Source organism: Pyrus communis, chromosome 6, assembly GCF_963583255.1.
Source record: "Pyrus communis chromosome 6, drPyrComm1.1, whole genome shotgun sequence".
NCBI lineage: Eukaryota > Viridiplantae > Streptophyta > Magnoliopsida > Rosales > Rosaceae > Pyrus > Pyrus communis.
The window spans coordinates 13,048,913-13,063,680 of record NC_084808.1 but is presented as its reverse complement, the minus strand read 5'-3'; the positions used below and the strand labels follow the sequence as shown (position 1 = coordinate 13,063,680).

The 14,768-nt window shown below is 38.8% G+C and overlaps 1 protein-coding gene across 1 annotated transcript; it reads right to left on the bottom strand.

The window, feature by feature from the left end:
- Positions 1-1,527: 1,527 nt before the first annotated feature.
- Positions 1,528-3,603, bottom strand: LOC137736058 (probable LRR receptor-like serine/threonine-protein kinase At1g56140). The gene is made up of 6 exons (XM_068475399.1): positions 3,435-3,603; positions 3,225-3,355; positions 2,689-2,902; positions 2,294-2,525; positions 1,956-2,106; positions 1,528-1,851 (listed from the first exon to the last, which is right to left on the bottom strand). The coding sequence occupies exons 1-6, from the start codon at positions 3,601-3,603 to the stop codon at positions 1,528-1,530; spliced, it is 1,221 nt and encodes a 406-aa protein (XP_068331500.1).
- Between the last annotated feature and the right edge of the window lie 11,165 nt (positions 3,604-14,768).

The window sequence follows — 14,768 nt, the reverse complement described above, 5'->3', positions numbered from 1 at the left end:
GTCCCACCGAGCGTGCCAAATTTGTAAACACGAAAATTCTGTATCGAATGAACGAGAACACGTGTACAAAGTAGATTTGTATTGATGAATTTGTAGGGTTACAATCTATGTTTACAATTTTCCTTTGATTCAGTCTTCCAATTTGATGTAGATGCGTAGGTTGTAGATCCAAGGGTGATCTCGGACGAATGGTTGAACGATTGCTTCAAGTTTTGAGCTTGAAATAACACGTGGATAATCTTTACCTCAGGTTTAGGGCTGCGACAAAGGTGATGTTAATGTAGGACTTTGTTGATTCAAGGGTCTTGGCAACTTGATCTTGAATCGAACGTCATTACAAGTTTTGAGCTTGCAACAAAGTTGAACGAATCGGCACAAGTGTTCTTGATTCTTCAAGGAGTGCTTTAGCTTTGGTCGACAGAAAGCTTCGGCTTTGGTTGTGTGTTCTTCGAAGAGAGCTTTGGCAACGTATTAGTCTTCAAAGACTTGTGCAGAGGTTCTTCTCAATGTGTAATTTTTGACCCCTTTGTGTGTCTTGGGACCTTGTATTTATAGACTTCTCAAAGCTTGCCTTTGGATGGATTTGGCTTTGATTTGTGTCTTGATTCATCCATGGGAGAATTTAGACATGTTTTGTGTCTGTATTTTAGCCACTTTCCTTTGCTTAGCCGAAATTTATAGGCCTTATTGCCTATTTGTGAGTAATGTTCAATTCTTGCTTGTTTTGTGAAGATGCTTTGGCTTTCTTTTTGGTTTTGAGAGATTTTGGGCCCCTTGCCAATTTTAAGGGGGATTTTCTCCTTTCTGCCAAATTTTGGGAATGCTTTACACTTCCTTTGCTTGATTTGTGCGACATGTCATTGATGACTTGTCCATTTGTGATGAATCATATGCCACGTGAAGCTTTGTGATGCACCTTTTGTATACAACAAAATTTACATCTCTACAATAGCAACGATTGTTAATGAGATTTGAACTAAAAAAAACTCCTTCAATTATGTGAAGAAGGTGTGCAGCTGTAATTTTAATTTTTGATAAATATGGGTGGGAGGAATTCGAACTTGTGCCGATGTACCTATATACAAGTTCATTCATTTAAATTGCAAGTCATGAGCATGAAAAGGCAATACATACCTACTTAAAGCATACAGGTACAAGTAATTCTGTTTTATAAAGCTTACAAAATTTCTTTTGAGCATCCAAAAAGATCTGTGTTACATATTTTAATATAGTATATAGGATCGCAAATCACAATCACTGTTCTAAGCACCTCAAAAGTGGATCTTCAATCTTCAGCGATTAACATGTAACACCTTCTGAATCTCCAGGTGCAGGTAACAAAATATTTACCACCAAGCAGACCCCCTTCTATGAAAATTAAAAAACTAAATGACGTATATGTGAAAACTTGGGAGGGGAAACAAAACAAACCAAATCATTTGTAGCTGCATTTCAAATGTTACCGTGTGCATGAAGACCTCATACACCGTTTTTAATTTTCCTCGGGAATACAGGAAACCTGAAATGTCAAGTTGATGGTTTAGCTACCGAGGGAGGCTCACTCTGCAAGGGAGATGGAAAAGCCTCGGTTATAGTATCCCACGAAATGTTCTGATCTTTCGTTTGCATTCTGTTCAAGAAGGCGGGTTTCATAGGTGTTCCAGTCATTTCCACTTTGCACGTTAACATTGCTACAACCTCCGACATTGGGGGTCTCAAGTTTGCGTGAGGCTGAAGGCACAAGAAGGCTACTTGGATTGCTTGCAAAACATCCCTTTCCACATATCCGCCTTCTTTCATTTTTGGATCTATTAGATCAATCACATTTGCCGTCTCAAATAATTTCCATGCCTACAGTTTAAAGCCAAAATGGTCAGTGGCAAGATTATATATTAACAGAATGATCAGTAAATTTCTATGCAAGTAAGAATTACTCAAAATATAGAACGACCTACATATTCAGGGAGGTATTGCATTTCTGATGATAAAGTGAGATCTGTGTTTCTTCTACCACTGGTTATTTCGAGCACAAGAACCCCAAAACTATAGATGTCCGCCTTTTCAGACAATTCTCCTCTAATAGCATATTCTGGTGCCGTGTAACCTCTGAAGAAAGATGATTTATATTAGGTACTGTAGTATCATTCGGTGCCTTCATGAGTCATTATTAGATTTCACACTCTACATTTGTCTCATATGAACACGAAATCTTGAACGAATGTACTGAATGTGCCATCTAATTAATGACTTGTGAAGGGGCCTTATGGAATGTCAAATTAGATGAAGGACTTACAAAGTTCCAGCAAATGCGGTACTAAGATAAGCTTGGTCTTCAGGGAAGAACCTAGCCAACCCGAAATCTCCAATCCTCGGTTGGAATTTGTCGTCGAGAAGAATGTTACTTGCCTTGATATCTCTGTGGATAATTCTTAATGGGGAATCCTCGTGTAGATATTGTAACCCTCGAGCAATACCAACAATTATCTGGAATCTGGTGCTCCAATTCAAGAACTGATCACTCTTTCCTGTTTCCCATCAAGACTAATTACAAGTAAATAAATATACTCAAAGGTTTAATGATTTCTTTGCACCAGGTCTAAGTGTTAAATACATATGAACTATATTTATGGGTGACGGAAACAACCAATATGGAGATGGATTGAATGCAAAGTAGTGAATATGTAATACCATAAATAATGAGGTCCAAGCTCCTGTTTTTCATGTATTCATACACAAGCAGCCGTTGAGGCCCATCAGAGCAGCATCCAATAAGACGAACCAAGTTCTTGTGTTGGACGCTTGTGATCAACTTTACCTCTGTAAGAAACTCTGATTCTCCTTGTTGGGATTTGTTAAGGCACAATTTCTTAGCAGCAATTAACCTCCCATCTCCTAATCTCCCCTAAACAAAAAGATACAAAAGAAATTTAGAAATAATAGGAATCCAACGTATATGCCTTAAAATAAATCCGAAGAAAATGTGTTCTCCGAAAAAACCCAAAAGTTTTGTTTTTACTTTTTCCAAGGGTCTTAAATTTCAACTTATATCTTTGCTCTTGCAGCCTTGCCACCTGCACTACTCTGGATTGATTGTTTTAGAAACCTTATGAGTTCAATGAAATTACTTGTAGTAAGTTGTGGTTTGAATGGATGTCTCAAACTTGCACATTCAAGAAAAATAAAAAGTACCATCAATATTGGTTCTGTGGATTCAGTAATCGTACCTGATAGACAGGGCCAAATCCACCTACTCCAAGGAGATTACCAGGATGAAAGTTCTTGGTTGCCTTCTTCAATGTCTTAAAGTCGAAGTAGTTTATTGTTCGAAGGTTCCCACTGAAAACATCTGTCGATGCTGCATATAAGAATACAGAATATTATGATTGAGGTCTTACTAAAATGTTGGTTGGTTAATTTTGAAATTATAATACAACCTGCAGGTTGCCTTCTCACTACTGCTACCAATTTCTTAATATCTTCTGGTTTGATCTTTTTCCGAAAGACAAATAGAAGAACTAGCAATATTATGAGCGTGACTAGCCCTCCAAGGAAAAAGAACAACGCTGGAGACGGCATCTTAGAAGCAGGGGGCCCCGTTGTCATTGAGGATACAGAAGAAATCTCTGCACCCAAAAATATTTGTAACTGATTTTTAGTAGTTTGGGGTTTTTGAATTGAAAAGAAAAGGCATATACTTAATAGGAATAAATGACGGAGCAACAGGATTGAATCATTCCAGTGCGTGTAACGGAAGTCTCTTGATGCAACTTCATATATATCTTCATTTAAAGCATCCAATATGCAATCAAAGGAAAACTAAAATAACACATTCAACTATCACAAATTCTGCGTAAGCGCTAAATGCGCTTAGAAGATGAAGAGTGTGGCAAGTCAAAGTAATCTGAAACCTAAACTGACAAGACAAAATATGTTTTCCTGAAGCAGTGCAAAATATACAGTTTTTGTTTCGAATGTCATGTTCTGGTGATCTGATGCTGTTGGTGGGTTAGCTAGATAATTATGAAACTGTTTGTGGCATGATGAGCATGTGGTTTTGAATTGCTTGTAGCACAAGGTTTCATCAAGGACAAACTTGAGACAATATCCCTACTGACATCTGGATAGCCATTCGGTTTAATGCGAGACCAATATTGATCATTTCCTCCATAATATCATAAATAAATATAAAAAGGAAAAGAAAAAAGAAAAAGACTGAATCTTTGATTAGTGTATTGAGCATGAACAATGATGTTTTACACTTCTCAGTCAAAATACGCATCTTCCAACTGTGACAAATCTACAACGCGACGAGTGTGGCCTCATATACGTTGAACATCTTGGAGAGCACATCCATACAACAGCAAATAAACATGGGTTTTACAATTCTATCACAACAATTGATTAAGTTACATCAGATATAATGTAAAGGGTACTGAAGAACATTATTTTTGCGGTGAAGCAATTGTTACGTACCTTGTAGTCTTCTGCCAGTCATTGTTTATTCTCTGCACGCCGAAAGTTGCTGCAGATACAGCAATGCCACTACTGACTGCAATGTTGCTAGCAGCTTAACAGCAACTACAACCATCCATTCTTCTTGTTCGATCTCTTTCCGTCTTCCTTGTTTGTTTCGTTTTCTTCTTCTATTACTTGCGTTGTGGGGGAGAGAGATGAGACAAGGAGAGACAGAATATAAAAGGGAAACATAAGAGTAATCGACGGAATGGAATTTCGGACATTACAATATGTGGTTATTTGGTCACTTATGGGGATGAGAGGCTTGCCAAACCACAAGATCAATAATTTTAATAACATAATTATAAGGGTTTTTTTTATTAACACCCCACATTTTGTTGATTACACCCCAGATAAAATTTAATATTAAATAACTCATATATCTTAATATAAAATGACTATTTAAGCCCTAAATAGTACATTCCCTAAGTTCTTTTAACAACAAAACCTAATAATAATTCAAGAACATGTTGAGATTTTTTTTGTTTTCGAATAGTTCAAATTTGAAAACATTTTTTGTAAATTCCGATATCACTTGTTTAAAGAAAATTTTCATAAGCTGGGGATGTAATCGCGATCGCAATCGCTAATGCTGCAAGGAACCATGAGATTTTAATATATAGATGTTGATACATGCATAACCATTAATTATGAATCAGAAACTGATTACATTAGGCAATTAATAATGTATGGAAGAGAGAGTTTCATTTCTCTTTTTTCTTTTTTCTTTTTTTGGTTGAAAGAAGAGACTTCAAGAAGAGAAAAGCTAGTTGAAGTTTGAAATCCCAAAGCAAAATAGGATAACAATGTAAGAGGTCAAGCAAGAACCAAACAAAAATAGCTAAATTATACAAATAGCAGTACACTAGAAGCGGCGTATTTTATTTCCTTGAATTCGACAAACAGAAGCAATTCTTCTAAGACTGGATAAATCTCCCAGCAAGGCAGCAACCACCTTTGTTTCCTTATGTGGGGTGTAAGGGTAGTGTAGGAAATTAAGTGGGGTGTATTAAAATAATTTTTAATTTAAAAAATAAATTTAGGATGTTTTCAGTACATGGGATGTAGTCAACAAAATACAGGGTGTTGATAAAATAATAATATATTAAAATGCCATTCCAGTGTGGTAACTCTGGGTTGGATGTTTATGAATAATTATTATATTCACTTGTCTAGATCATCAATGTAGGGAGAGAAGAATTGGGGGTGTTCCCCCCTCCCTCCTCCTCACCACTCAACTAGTTAATCGAAGAGTATGGTTAAGACCAAATTTTTCAAATCAAATGGTATGGTTATTGATGATTGAATTATTATTAAGTGTTGATTAACATGTTTATTTCCTATTAATGATACATCATTTGGTTTGCAAGTTTAGTTTAAAATTTTATCTTCCCTTGCATTATCCTTAATTAAATTCTATATCGCTGAATATTGTAGCGCAAGAAGCACGTGTTTTTTATCATTACGTATATAATTTCAATATTCACACATTGTTGAGCCCTAAAACACCACTGCATCAACTACGAAGCTACCAAAAATGCCCAAAGTCTTGGCAACATCCAAAGCTTTGTAGACACTAATTCTAGGTTCAAAAAGAACCAAAACTTCGAAGGCATAAATTCTTTTTAAGTCATTAACAAAGGACTCACTTTCACATTCCACGCTAGCTTTAACATTATTAATAAGCTGGAAAGCAAACCGCCGGCGCCAGTGCCAAAGAACACGTATCTATTACCTTCCCCAGCAAACATATTAGTTAGCACTAAAAAAATAGAAATCATAATGATTTCAATTCTCATTTTAAAGAAACGCGTCATAAATTTATTTCACCAAATATCTTATACTTATCGGTTATGACTCAAGACCTCTACTAAAAAGTGTTACTTTAATCAACATTTCCCCTCTCCTACACACAGAGATTAATTCGATTGAGGATTCAAACTTGTGACGTCATTAATATTAGGAAGAAAAGTCACTTAGTACTACGGTTTAATGATATTCATTTTCACTTGTAAGTGAGAGGTTTTAGGTTCGATTATCGTCAAAGACGAATTTGAATCACATTATTGCTAGTCCATTGTGAGGTTAAACTCATTCTCTTCCCTTAATATAGATAATATCACTTATTCAAAAAAATATTACATTAGGATGAAAAGTATCACTGAATAAATAACTAGTTAGGAATAATAATTAATTCGAACTTCGATTTACATGGCATAAAACTACTGCCAATTGATAATTAACTACTTATGTGTATAACATTAACAGGTGTTGACAAAATCACATTTTCCAACCTGTTAGTATCACAAAGGTAATGACAGGATGCAAGGGAGGATATATGTAAATATAATAATATATACACATAGTAATTTACACGAAAATCAGGGTTCACATTTTTTATGGATACAAAACAGATGACAATATCAAGTGTAAAAGAAATAATATATAACAATATTTTCGTGATCCTCCTATGTGGACTGAGATGGTGTTGATGGATGGTTATCATAGTGTATATCAATAAGAAAATAATCCAAGTTTAATTTTTAATTAAAAGAATTAATCTGCAAAACAAATAAATACATGTAATGACAATGGTAAGACGGCATTAACAATAAGAAGGGATTTTGACTCAAACTTCCAGTGAAATGATACTATGATAGGCGTGTTGCCATGTCACGCCGTGCGTCACTCCTAAATCAAGGTTTATGAGCTCGGAAAATGTTTTCATCCTTCATAACGATTCTGCCATGTCGTTCCTTGAAGGCTTGAACGCTGCCAACTGAGGATTTGTTTGCTCATGCTTACTGGAGCACCAAAATAACAACTTTAGACGTCAACTCTTTAGAGAATAATTGCGCTAAGAAACTACTTCTCCTCTTTTTTTCGTATTTAACGAAGAAGATACGACCTTTTAGAGGAAATTGGAATGTTGAATGCCTTTTAGGGACGCATGGTTGTGGAATCTATCCTTCATACAGCACAATTAAAATATTTAACAACCTTCAGACGTGCAAGTTTTTGTGAGGTCTATATGCATGTTCTTATATCTATATGAATCGTATAAAAAGGTAAAAATAGAATTATATGGCTGAATTACTTCATATTATTCACAAGATTAAGAATATATATACACAATCTTTGTTTCACAACGAAACATAAAAGGACACAAAATATATCCTTCCTAATAAAGGACTCCTAAAATATTTACATAAATTTTACATCCTTAATTAAGACTCACATTAACAGTCCCCCTCGAGTTGGTGCATAGATATCACACATGCCCAACTTGATGAGTGAGTCATCAAACTTCCTACTACACACGGCATGAGTAAGAAAATCTGCCAATTGCTCTTTAGAGTTCACGAATGGTATTGACACAATCTTCTTCTCAAGTTTCTCTTTAATAAAATGCCTATCAACCTCCACATGCTTCATCCTATCATGTTGCACTGGATTTTTTGCTATATTCCCTTGCATACTTGTTATCACAATATAGTTTCATAGTCTCCTTCGGTTTGAACCCAAGTCCCCAAAGAAGCTTCCGTAACCACAAAATCTCACATACTCCTTGTGCCAAAGCCTCAGCAAATGACCGCAATACCACTTTCTGTTTCTTACTATGCCATGTGACTAAATTCCCTCCAACAAAAATGAAATAGCTAGATGTAGAATGCCTGTCGTTTACATCACATGTCTAATCCGCATCAGTAAATCCTTCAATTCTTAGATGTCCATGTCTTCCATACAAAATCGCTTTACTAGGTGCAGACTTCAAATATGCTAAAATACGCATGACAACTGCCATGTGATCTACACTTGGTGAGTGCATAAATTGACCCACAACACTTACCACATAAGCAATATCAGGACGAGTATGAGCCAAATAAATCAGTCTCCTTACAAGTCTTTGATATCGCCCTTTATTAACCGATTTCTGATCCGGATACATGCCCAAATGATGTTTTTCCACAATAGGAGTATCCACACGCTTACACCCCAGCATACCTGTTTCCTTTAACAAATCCAAAACATATTTACTGAGACAAGAAAATACCTTTAGTTGAATGAGCAACTTCAACCCCAAGGAAATACTTCAAATCACCCAAGTTCTTAATCTCAAATTTTGCCGCAAGATTCTCTTGCAATTTCACAATTTCGTCGAAGTCATCTCCACTAATAATCATGTCATTTACATAAATGTGGCAGGCTGAACTTCTGCGGTGGCTTTGACTGCTCAATCTCGTCTATAAAGGGTGACCTGCTCAGGTTGGCCACATCTCTATAAATGGCATTGTCGGTAGTGTCAATGCGCTAAAATCCGTGCAACTTCTTTGCTACAAGTCTTTGTACTTTCTCCTAGATTTACGCCTAGGGAGGCAATGGAGCCTTTAGCTACCTAAGGTGCCAACCTGCCGGCCTATATTGCTCTTTGGCATGTCCTACTCATCTATGTCGTGGATGTTGTGCACGTGGTTCATGCTGTGCTGCTCGTCATCGCGCTGCTGCTAGTGGAACCTAAGCTGTACTGCTCACATGCTCTTCTCTATGCGTCATGCGGCTGCCCACTCTGTTGCCTCGTAGGTAAATATCCTTGTGGGCCTAGCCTCTTGTGGACGCTTCTCCCGGAATGTCTTGAATGCTCGTCGGAGTATGAACCCAACCTCGAATGCACACTGACTCGTGAGCTAAGTTGGGAATGAACGCTTCTCTGCGCATCTAGGCTGGAGAAGACGTTTCCCTAAGGGCCCAAACAGAGTGCACACTAACCTAAGGCATGGTTCGCGGCGGGCTGAGCAGCTCTTTACCAGGACATCGCTGAAATCAGTCACGTTCTTCTGACCTTGTCTTGCTTCGAGACACCTCATCTGGGACGTCCTGCATCTCGATGCGCTCAAGGAGTTGGTTCACCAAGGTGGTCTGCTGTGTGAGGGCGTTTGTCAAATTGGTGACTTACTGTGGTAGGTGGTGCTTGCCATTTGGATTAGAAGAGCTTGAATGATGGGCGTCTCCATGTGTGGTGGAAGTATTGTGGACTGCTGGTATAAAACTTGAGCCAAAGTAAGGATTCCTGCAGAAAAGTAAGGTGTAAGTAACCCTGAATCGATCGCATGATCGGTGGTCGGAATCTGGATCGCTGAAGATGGCTTTGGAATGAATTAGGCTGCATGCCAAATCGTCGGAACGGGTTGTGAGGTGCATTGGACCGACGCTTGCTTACCTTGGGCCTGCATGACCGTGGGCCCTCCTAGCTGTTAAGCTACCACATCATGGCCTACTGGCTAGGTGGCTTGGGCTTGGGCCCATTGAGCTGCCCGACTAGCAGCAGCTGTCGAATTCTAGGCTCGGGCTTGGGCCTGCTATATAACAAGGCCTGCTACTGCATTGGGCTGGGCCTCCTACCCAGGGCTTGCTATGGCAGCTACCAATTTCTGGGCCTCCTGCCTAGGGTTTGGTGGAAGTGGTGCAGTGGCCTAGTGGCCTTGCCATGGCTGCTGGGTCACGATGGTGATGGTGGTGGCGCAACTCCACGGCGGTGGGGCTCCTCATGCCGTCGCGTTGAGCCTTGAGGATCTCTGTCGTGGGGCTATGCCCTCTTCTCCACTCTTCGGTCCAAATATTTCCACATATAGAGTTCCATTCGTCGTAGTTTCTGAATTTCCTACCATTGTATCCTTTCTCCAAGGATTGATCAAGAAATTTTGCTAGGAAAAATTAATTGATACGATGTGTGAGAAATTCAACGTAACAGAAAATTCAAGGAACTAATGCAAGAAGCTTCTTTGAGTGTTTTGAATCAGCTCTCAATGAAAGCACCAATTTGTCGATGCAAATTTCCGCCGTCTTCTGTCTTGACGAAAATGCACCTGCAAAACAATCAACACCTTTGATTAAAGACCTAAGCCTCACGCACCTAGGAGGTGGGGGGGTGTTTAGGTCAACGGATCTCCGATGCTTAAGTTAGTTTTTGTGAGAGAGTAAAGTGTTTAAGGCTTTTTAGGATTGCAAAAGCTCTCAAAATTTGGTAGAATATGAGGTATTTATAGGGCTAGGGCTGGCCATATAGTGTTTAATGGAGAGATATTCTCTAATTATTCCCAAGATATTTAATAAGAGATAATATCTTGAGATAATAGGGTAATAATCCTAAATTGATTTAAATTAGGATTACTTACTTGATTGGAATCAATCTTCAATTTGGAATCAATTAAAGATAGGATTTGGTTAATTAATCCTTATCTTTAATTCCTTACCAAGGGCAAGTGAGATGTGGGCAGTTGTGTTCAGCTGCTGAGACCTCCAAGGGTGTGAGCTGCGCGTGGGAGCATCTAAGAAACCTGCCCATTAATCTTGTCTTTCTTGAATAAAAGTCCACGTGTCGCCTCTAGAATATTTGAGATTATTTTAGGCTCCACAATATATATTTATATGAGAGTATCATAATACTATAATCCTTGCTACACAAAATAGACCTCCTCTTAATGTAACCAAATATATTTATATGACGGTCCCATAATACTAGAATCCTTGCAGCCATTGATAAGCCTCCTTCCAAGCGTAAACTCCTAAATGAGGGTACCAGAATACTATAATCCTTGCTACCATGAATATGCCTCCTCTCAACCCTTAACTGCTAAGGCATGCATGTCTATAACATCCAAATTTAAGACTTGTGTGGCACATGTTGCGCAGTATTATAGATTAATACCCTGTTTGGTACCAGTACCACTGCTAACACTGCTTTTGGTATTTTCAGAATTTCTTCTACTTGTGAAAGGACCTGCATAACTTCAACAAACCCAAATATGTGGGTTTTACTTTTGACTCTGCTTCCTCAAAGTTTCATCCTGCCATATTATTATTTGTGTTTTTCTAAATCTCTTATGGTTTTAACAACTTTAATTAGATTAAAATTTATGATTTATATTTAAGTGCTAGGATAGGAACATGACAAAGAGTTATGATGTGCCAAAATATAGCTAAAATACCTGTTTAGGTGATGCCCATATTTCCTAGTCAGTTTCCGTGACCAAAACGTTTTGTTTGCTGGCTTCAAACATTTAGCTGAGTTACCAGTGCATTCTCCATAGTGTTTGTTCCCCCTGGTTGAATTGACTGTAGGAAACTTCAACTATTTGACGCCAAAATACAGGAGCTCTGATTTTCACATACATACAGGCAACGGCCCATCTTATCTGCTGATTGTGTATATCTGTCAAAGACGCACCATCTTTTAACATTCAGCATTTAACCCATAAGAACGAGGCCATAGAACCTCCCCGAGAAAACAGATGCATTAACATTTAATTTCTTCCAAACAGAAAAATGGAAAATAGACTTGGAGATTGATATATTTTGCAGAGCAAAAAATAAGCAACTGAAGTATAATAAGGATCAAGCGTAGAAAGAAAAGCAACTTCAAAGAAGGCTGTAGACATGTAAATTTCGTTGCATGCAAATAATGCATCACAAAGCTCCACGTGGTATATGACTCATCACAAATGGACAAGTCATCAATGACATGTGGCACAAATCAAGCAAAGGAAGCTCAAAAGCATTCCTAAAATTCGGCAAAGGGGAAGAAATATCTTTAAAAGCAAGGGGTCCAAATTGCTCTCAAAACCGAAAAGAAAGCTAAAGCATCTTCACAAAACAAGCAAGAATTGAAGATTGCTCACAAAATAGGCAAGAAAGCCCTATAATTCGGCCAAACAAGGGAAAGTGGCTGAAGCAAGACACAAATCAAAGCCAAATCCACCCAAAGGCATGGCTTTGGAAGTCTAAATACAAGGTCCCAAGACAAACAAAGGGTCGACAATTTCTACATTCAACGGCCGAAATTCTCACATTGAGAAGAACCATTACCAAATGTTTGAAGACTAATAAGCTGCCAAAGCTCTCTTCAAAGAACGCACAATCAAAGCCGAAGCTTTCTTTCAACCAAAGCCGAAGCACTCCCTTGAAGAATTAACAAACACTCGTGCCGATTCCTTCAAGACTTTGTTGTAAGCTCAAAACTTGTAACAACGTTCAATTCAAGATCAAGTCGTCAAGACCCTTGAATCAACGAAATCCTACATCAACATCACTTTTGCCACAGGTCATACACAAACCTTGAGGTGAAGACTATCCATGCATTGTTTCAAGCTCAAAACTTAAAGCAAATCGTTCAATTGTTCATCCAAGATCAAGTCATCGCGACCCTTGGATCAATAACCTACAGATGTACATCAAATTTAAAGATTGAATCAGAGCAAAATTATAAATAGAGATTGTAATCCTACAAATTCATCAATACAAATCTACTTCGTACACATGTTCTCGTTTCATTCGTTGCTGAATTTTAGTGTTTACAAATTTGGCACGCCTGATGGACATCTCTACCTTTCATCTCTGTCTTCAAATCCGCAAGAAGCACAAATGGCATCAAGAAAGGATCAAGTTGTTTCCACAACCAACACAAAGAACAAGAACATCTTTGCCGTAAGTGATGGCACTTTGGGCGCCACAACCCAAAGCAAGGTAAAAGCTCTCTCTACTGTGCCTTCCACCCTGCCGAATGAGTAAGAGCACCCGAGGCACGAGCCCGGGATCACCATGGCCTCGCTAGGAGCACCGAAGGAAAAAAACCCTAGAAGGTACTCCAAGTCATTGACTTCCGATGTCGACTTAAGCAGCAGCTCGTATCCCGTAGCCATACAAGTCATGACTACTGGTGCGACTTCAATCGAGGAGCAGCTGGCATAAATGAGTAAAGCAAACGCAAGGCTGATAAGGACCGTGGAAGAAAATGACATACAAATTACTACACACGTCAACCGTCTAAAGGTGCAGCACGACGAGAAAGCTGACCCAAAGGTTGATCCACCAAAAAAAGAAATTGAGGAAGAAGATGAGCCTCTAGTGGAGAAAGCCGAAGAGAAGTTGGAGGTGGACCGAGCTACCACGCTCATAGGATCTCTCTCTATCCAACAACTACAAGAGATGATCATAAGCACCATCAAGGCACAGTACAAAAGGAGCTCACATGATTCCGTGTTGTACTCAAAGCCATACTCTAAAAGGATTGATGCCTTAACGATGCCAAGGGGTTATCAGTCGCCCAAATTCATGCAATTCGATGGAAAGGGCAATCCTAAGCAACACATTGCCCATTTCATTAAAACCTGCAACAATGCTAGGACGAATGGAGACTACCTTGTCAAACAGTTTGTGCGCTCGTTGAAAGGTAACGTCTTTGACTGGTACATTGACCTCGAGCCCGAATCCATCAACAGCTGGGATCAACTTGAAAGGGAATTCCTTAATCGCTTCTACAACACCCGCTGCACCATAAACATGCTGGAGCTGACAATTACAAAGATCGACTACATCAATAAATGGATGAACCTATCGTCGACTACATCAATAGATGGCGTTCATTAAGTCTACATCGCAAAGATCGACTTACTGAAACCTCCTTCATTTAGTTGTGTGTCCAAGGCATACACTGGGGGCTACATTACATCCTCCAAGGCATAAAACCAAGAACTTTTGAAGAATTGGCAACTCGATCCCATGACATGGAGTTGAGTATTACCAATCATGGGAAGAAAGATCCGATCATCGACTTCAAAAAGGATAAGGTGTTCGTTCTAAAGGTAGACAATACTAAGAAAAAAACCCACTAATAAAGCTTTTGCCGTCCATACTACCCCCATCAAGACCTCCGCCATACCCCGTCAAGATCTCCTCCAAAATCAAAACAAATGAGATGAAAGGTGAGCCTTCTCACACCCAAGATAGGTACAAAAACACCTTAAGGGAACTAGAGCAGAAGACGTACCTTTTTCCTGACTATGACGCGGTTACAATGCTAGACAACTTGCTAGAAAATAAGATAATTGAGTTACCTGAATACAAGCACCCCGAAAAGATAAATCGCATTAACAATCATAGGTACTGCAAGTATCATCGTATCATGAGTCATCATGTTGGCAAGTGAGTCACCCTATTGGCAAGTGCTTCATCCTCAAGGAGCTCATCATGAAGCTAGCACAACAAAGGGCAAATTGAACTCGACCTAGAAGACATGATCTCAACACACACTACCATGATTATGTTTGGATCCTTCGATATCGTGCCTCTCTAAGTAACACCTGACCACTCCCGTCCATACTCAAGCTACATGGCACCTTCTGCACAACCATCGCTTAGGGTAAGCGACCAAAATGCACCTACCAACAACGAAGAATGATGGACACTGGTGACCTACA

Coding starts and splice junctions, on each gene's coding strand:
- LOC137736058 (XM_068475399.1), bottom strand. CDS start 3,603: ATGACAACGGGGCCCCCTGCTTCTAAGATGCCGTCTCCAGCGTTGTTC. Junction 3,356..3,434: donor AGTGAGAAGGCAACCTGCAG/GTTGTATTATAA, acceptor TCTTATATGCAG/CATCGACAGATGTTTTCAGT. Junction 1,852..1,955: donor TGCAATACCTCCCTGAATAT/GTAGGTCGTTCT, acceptor TTTAAACTGTAG/GCATGGAAATTATTTGAGAC.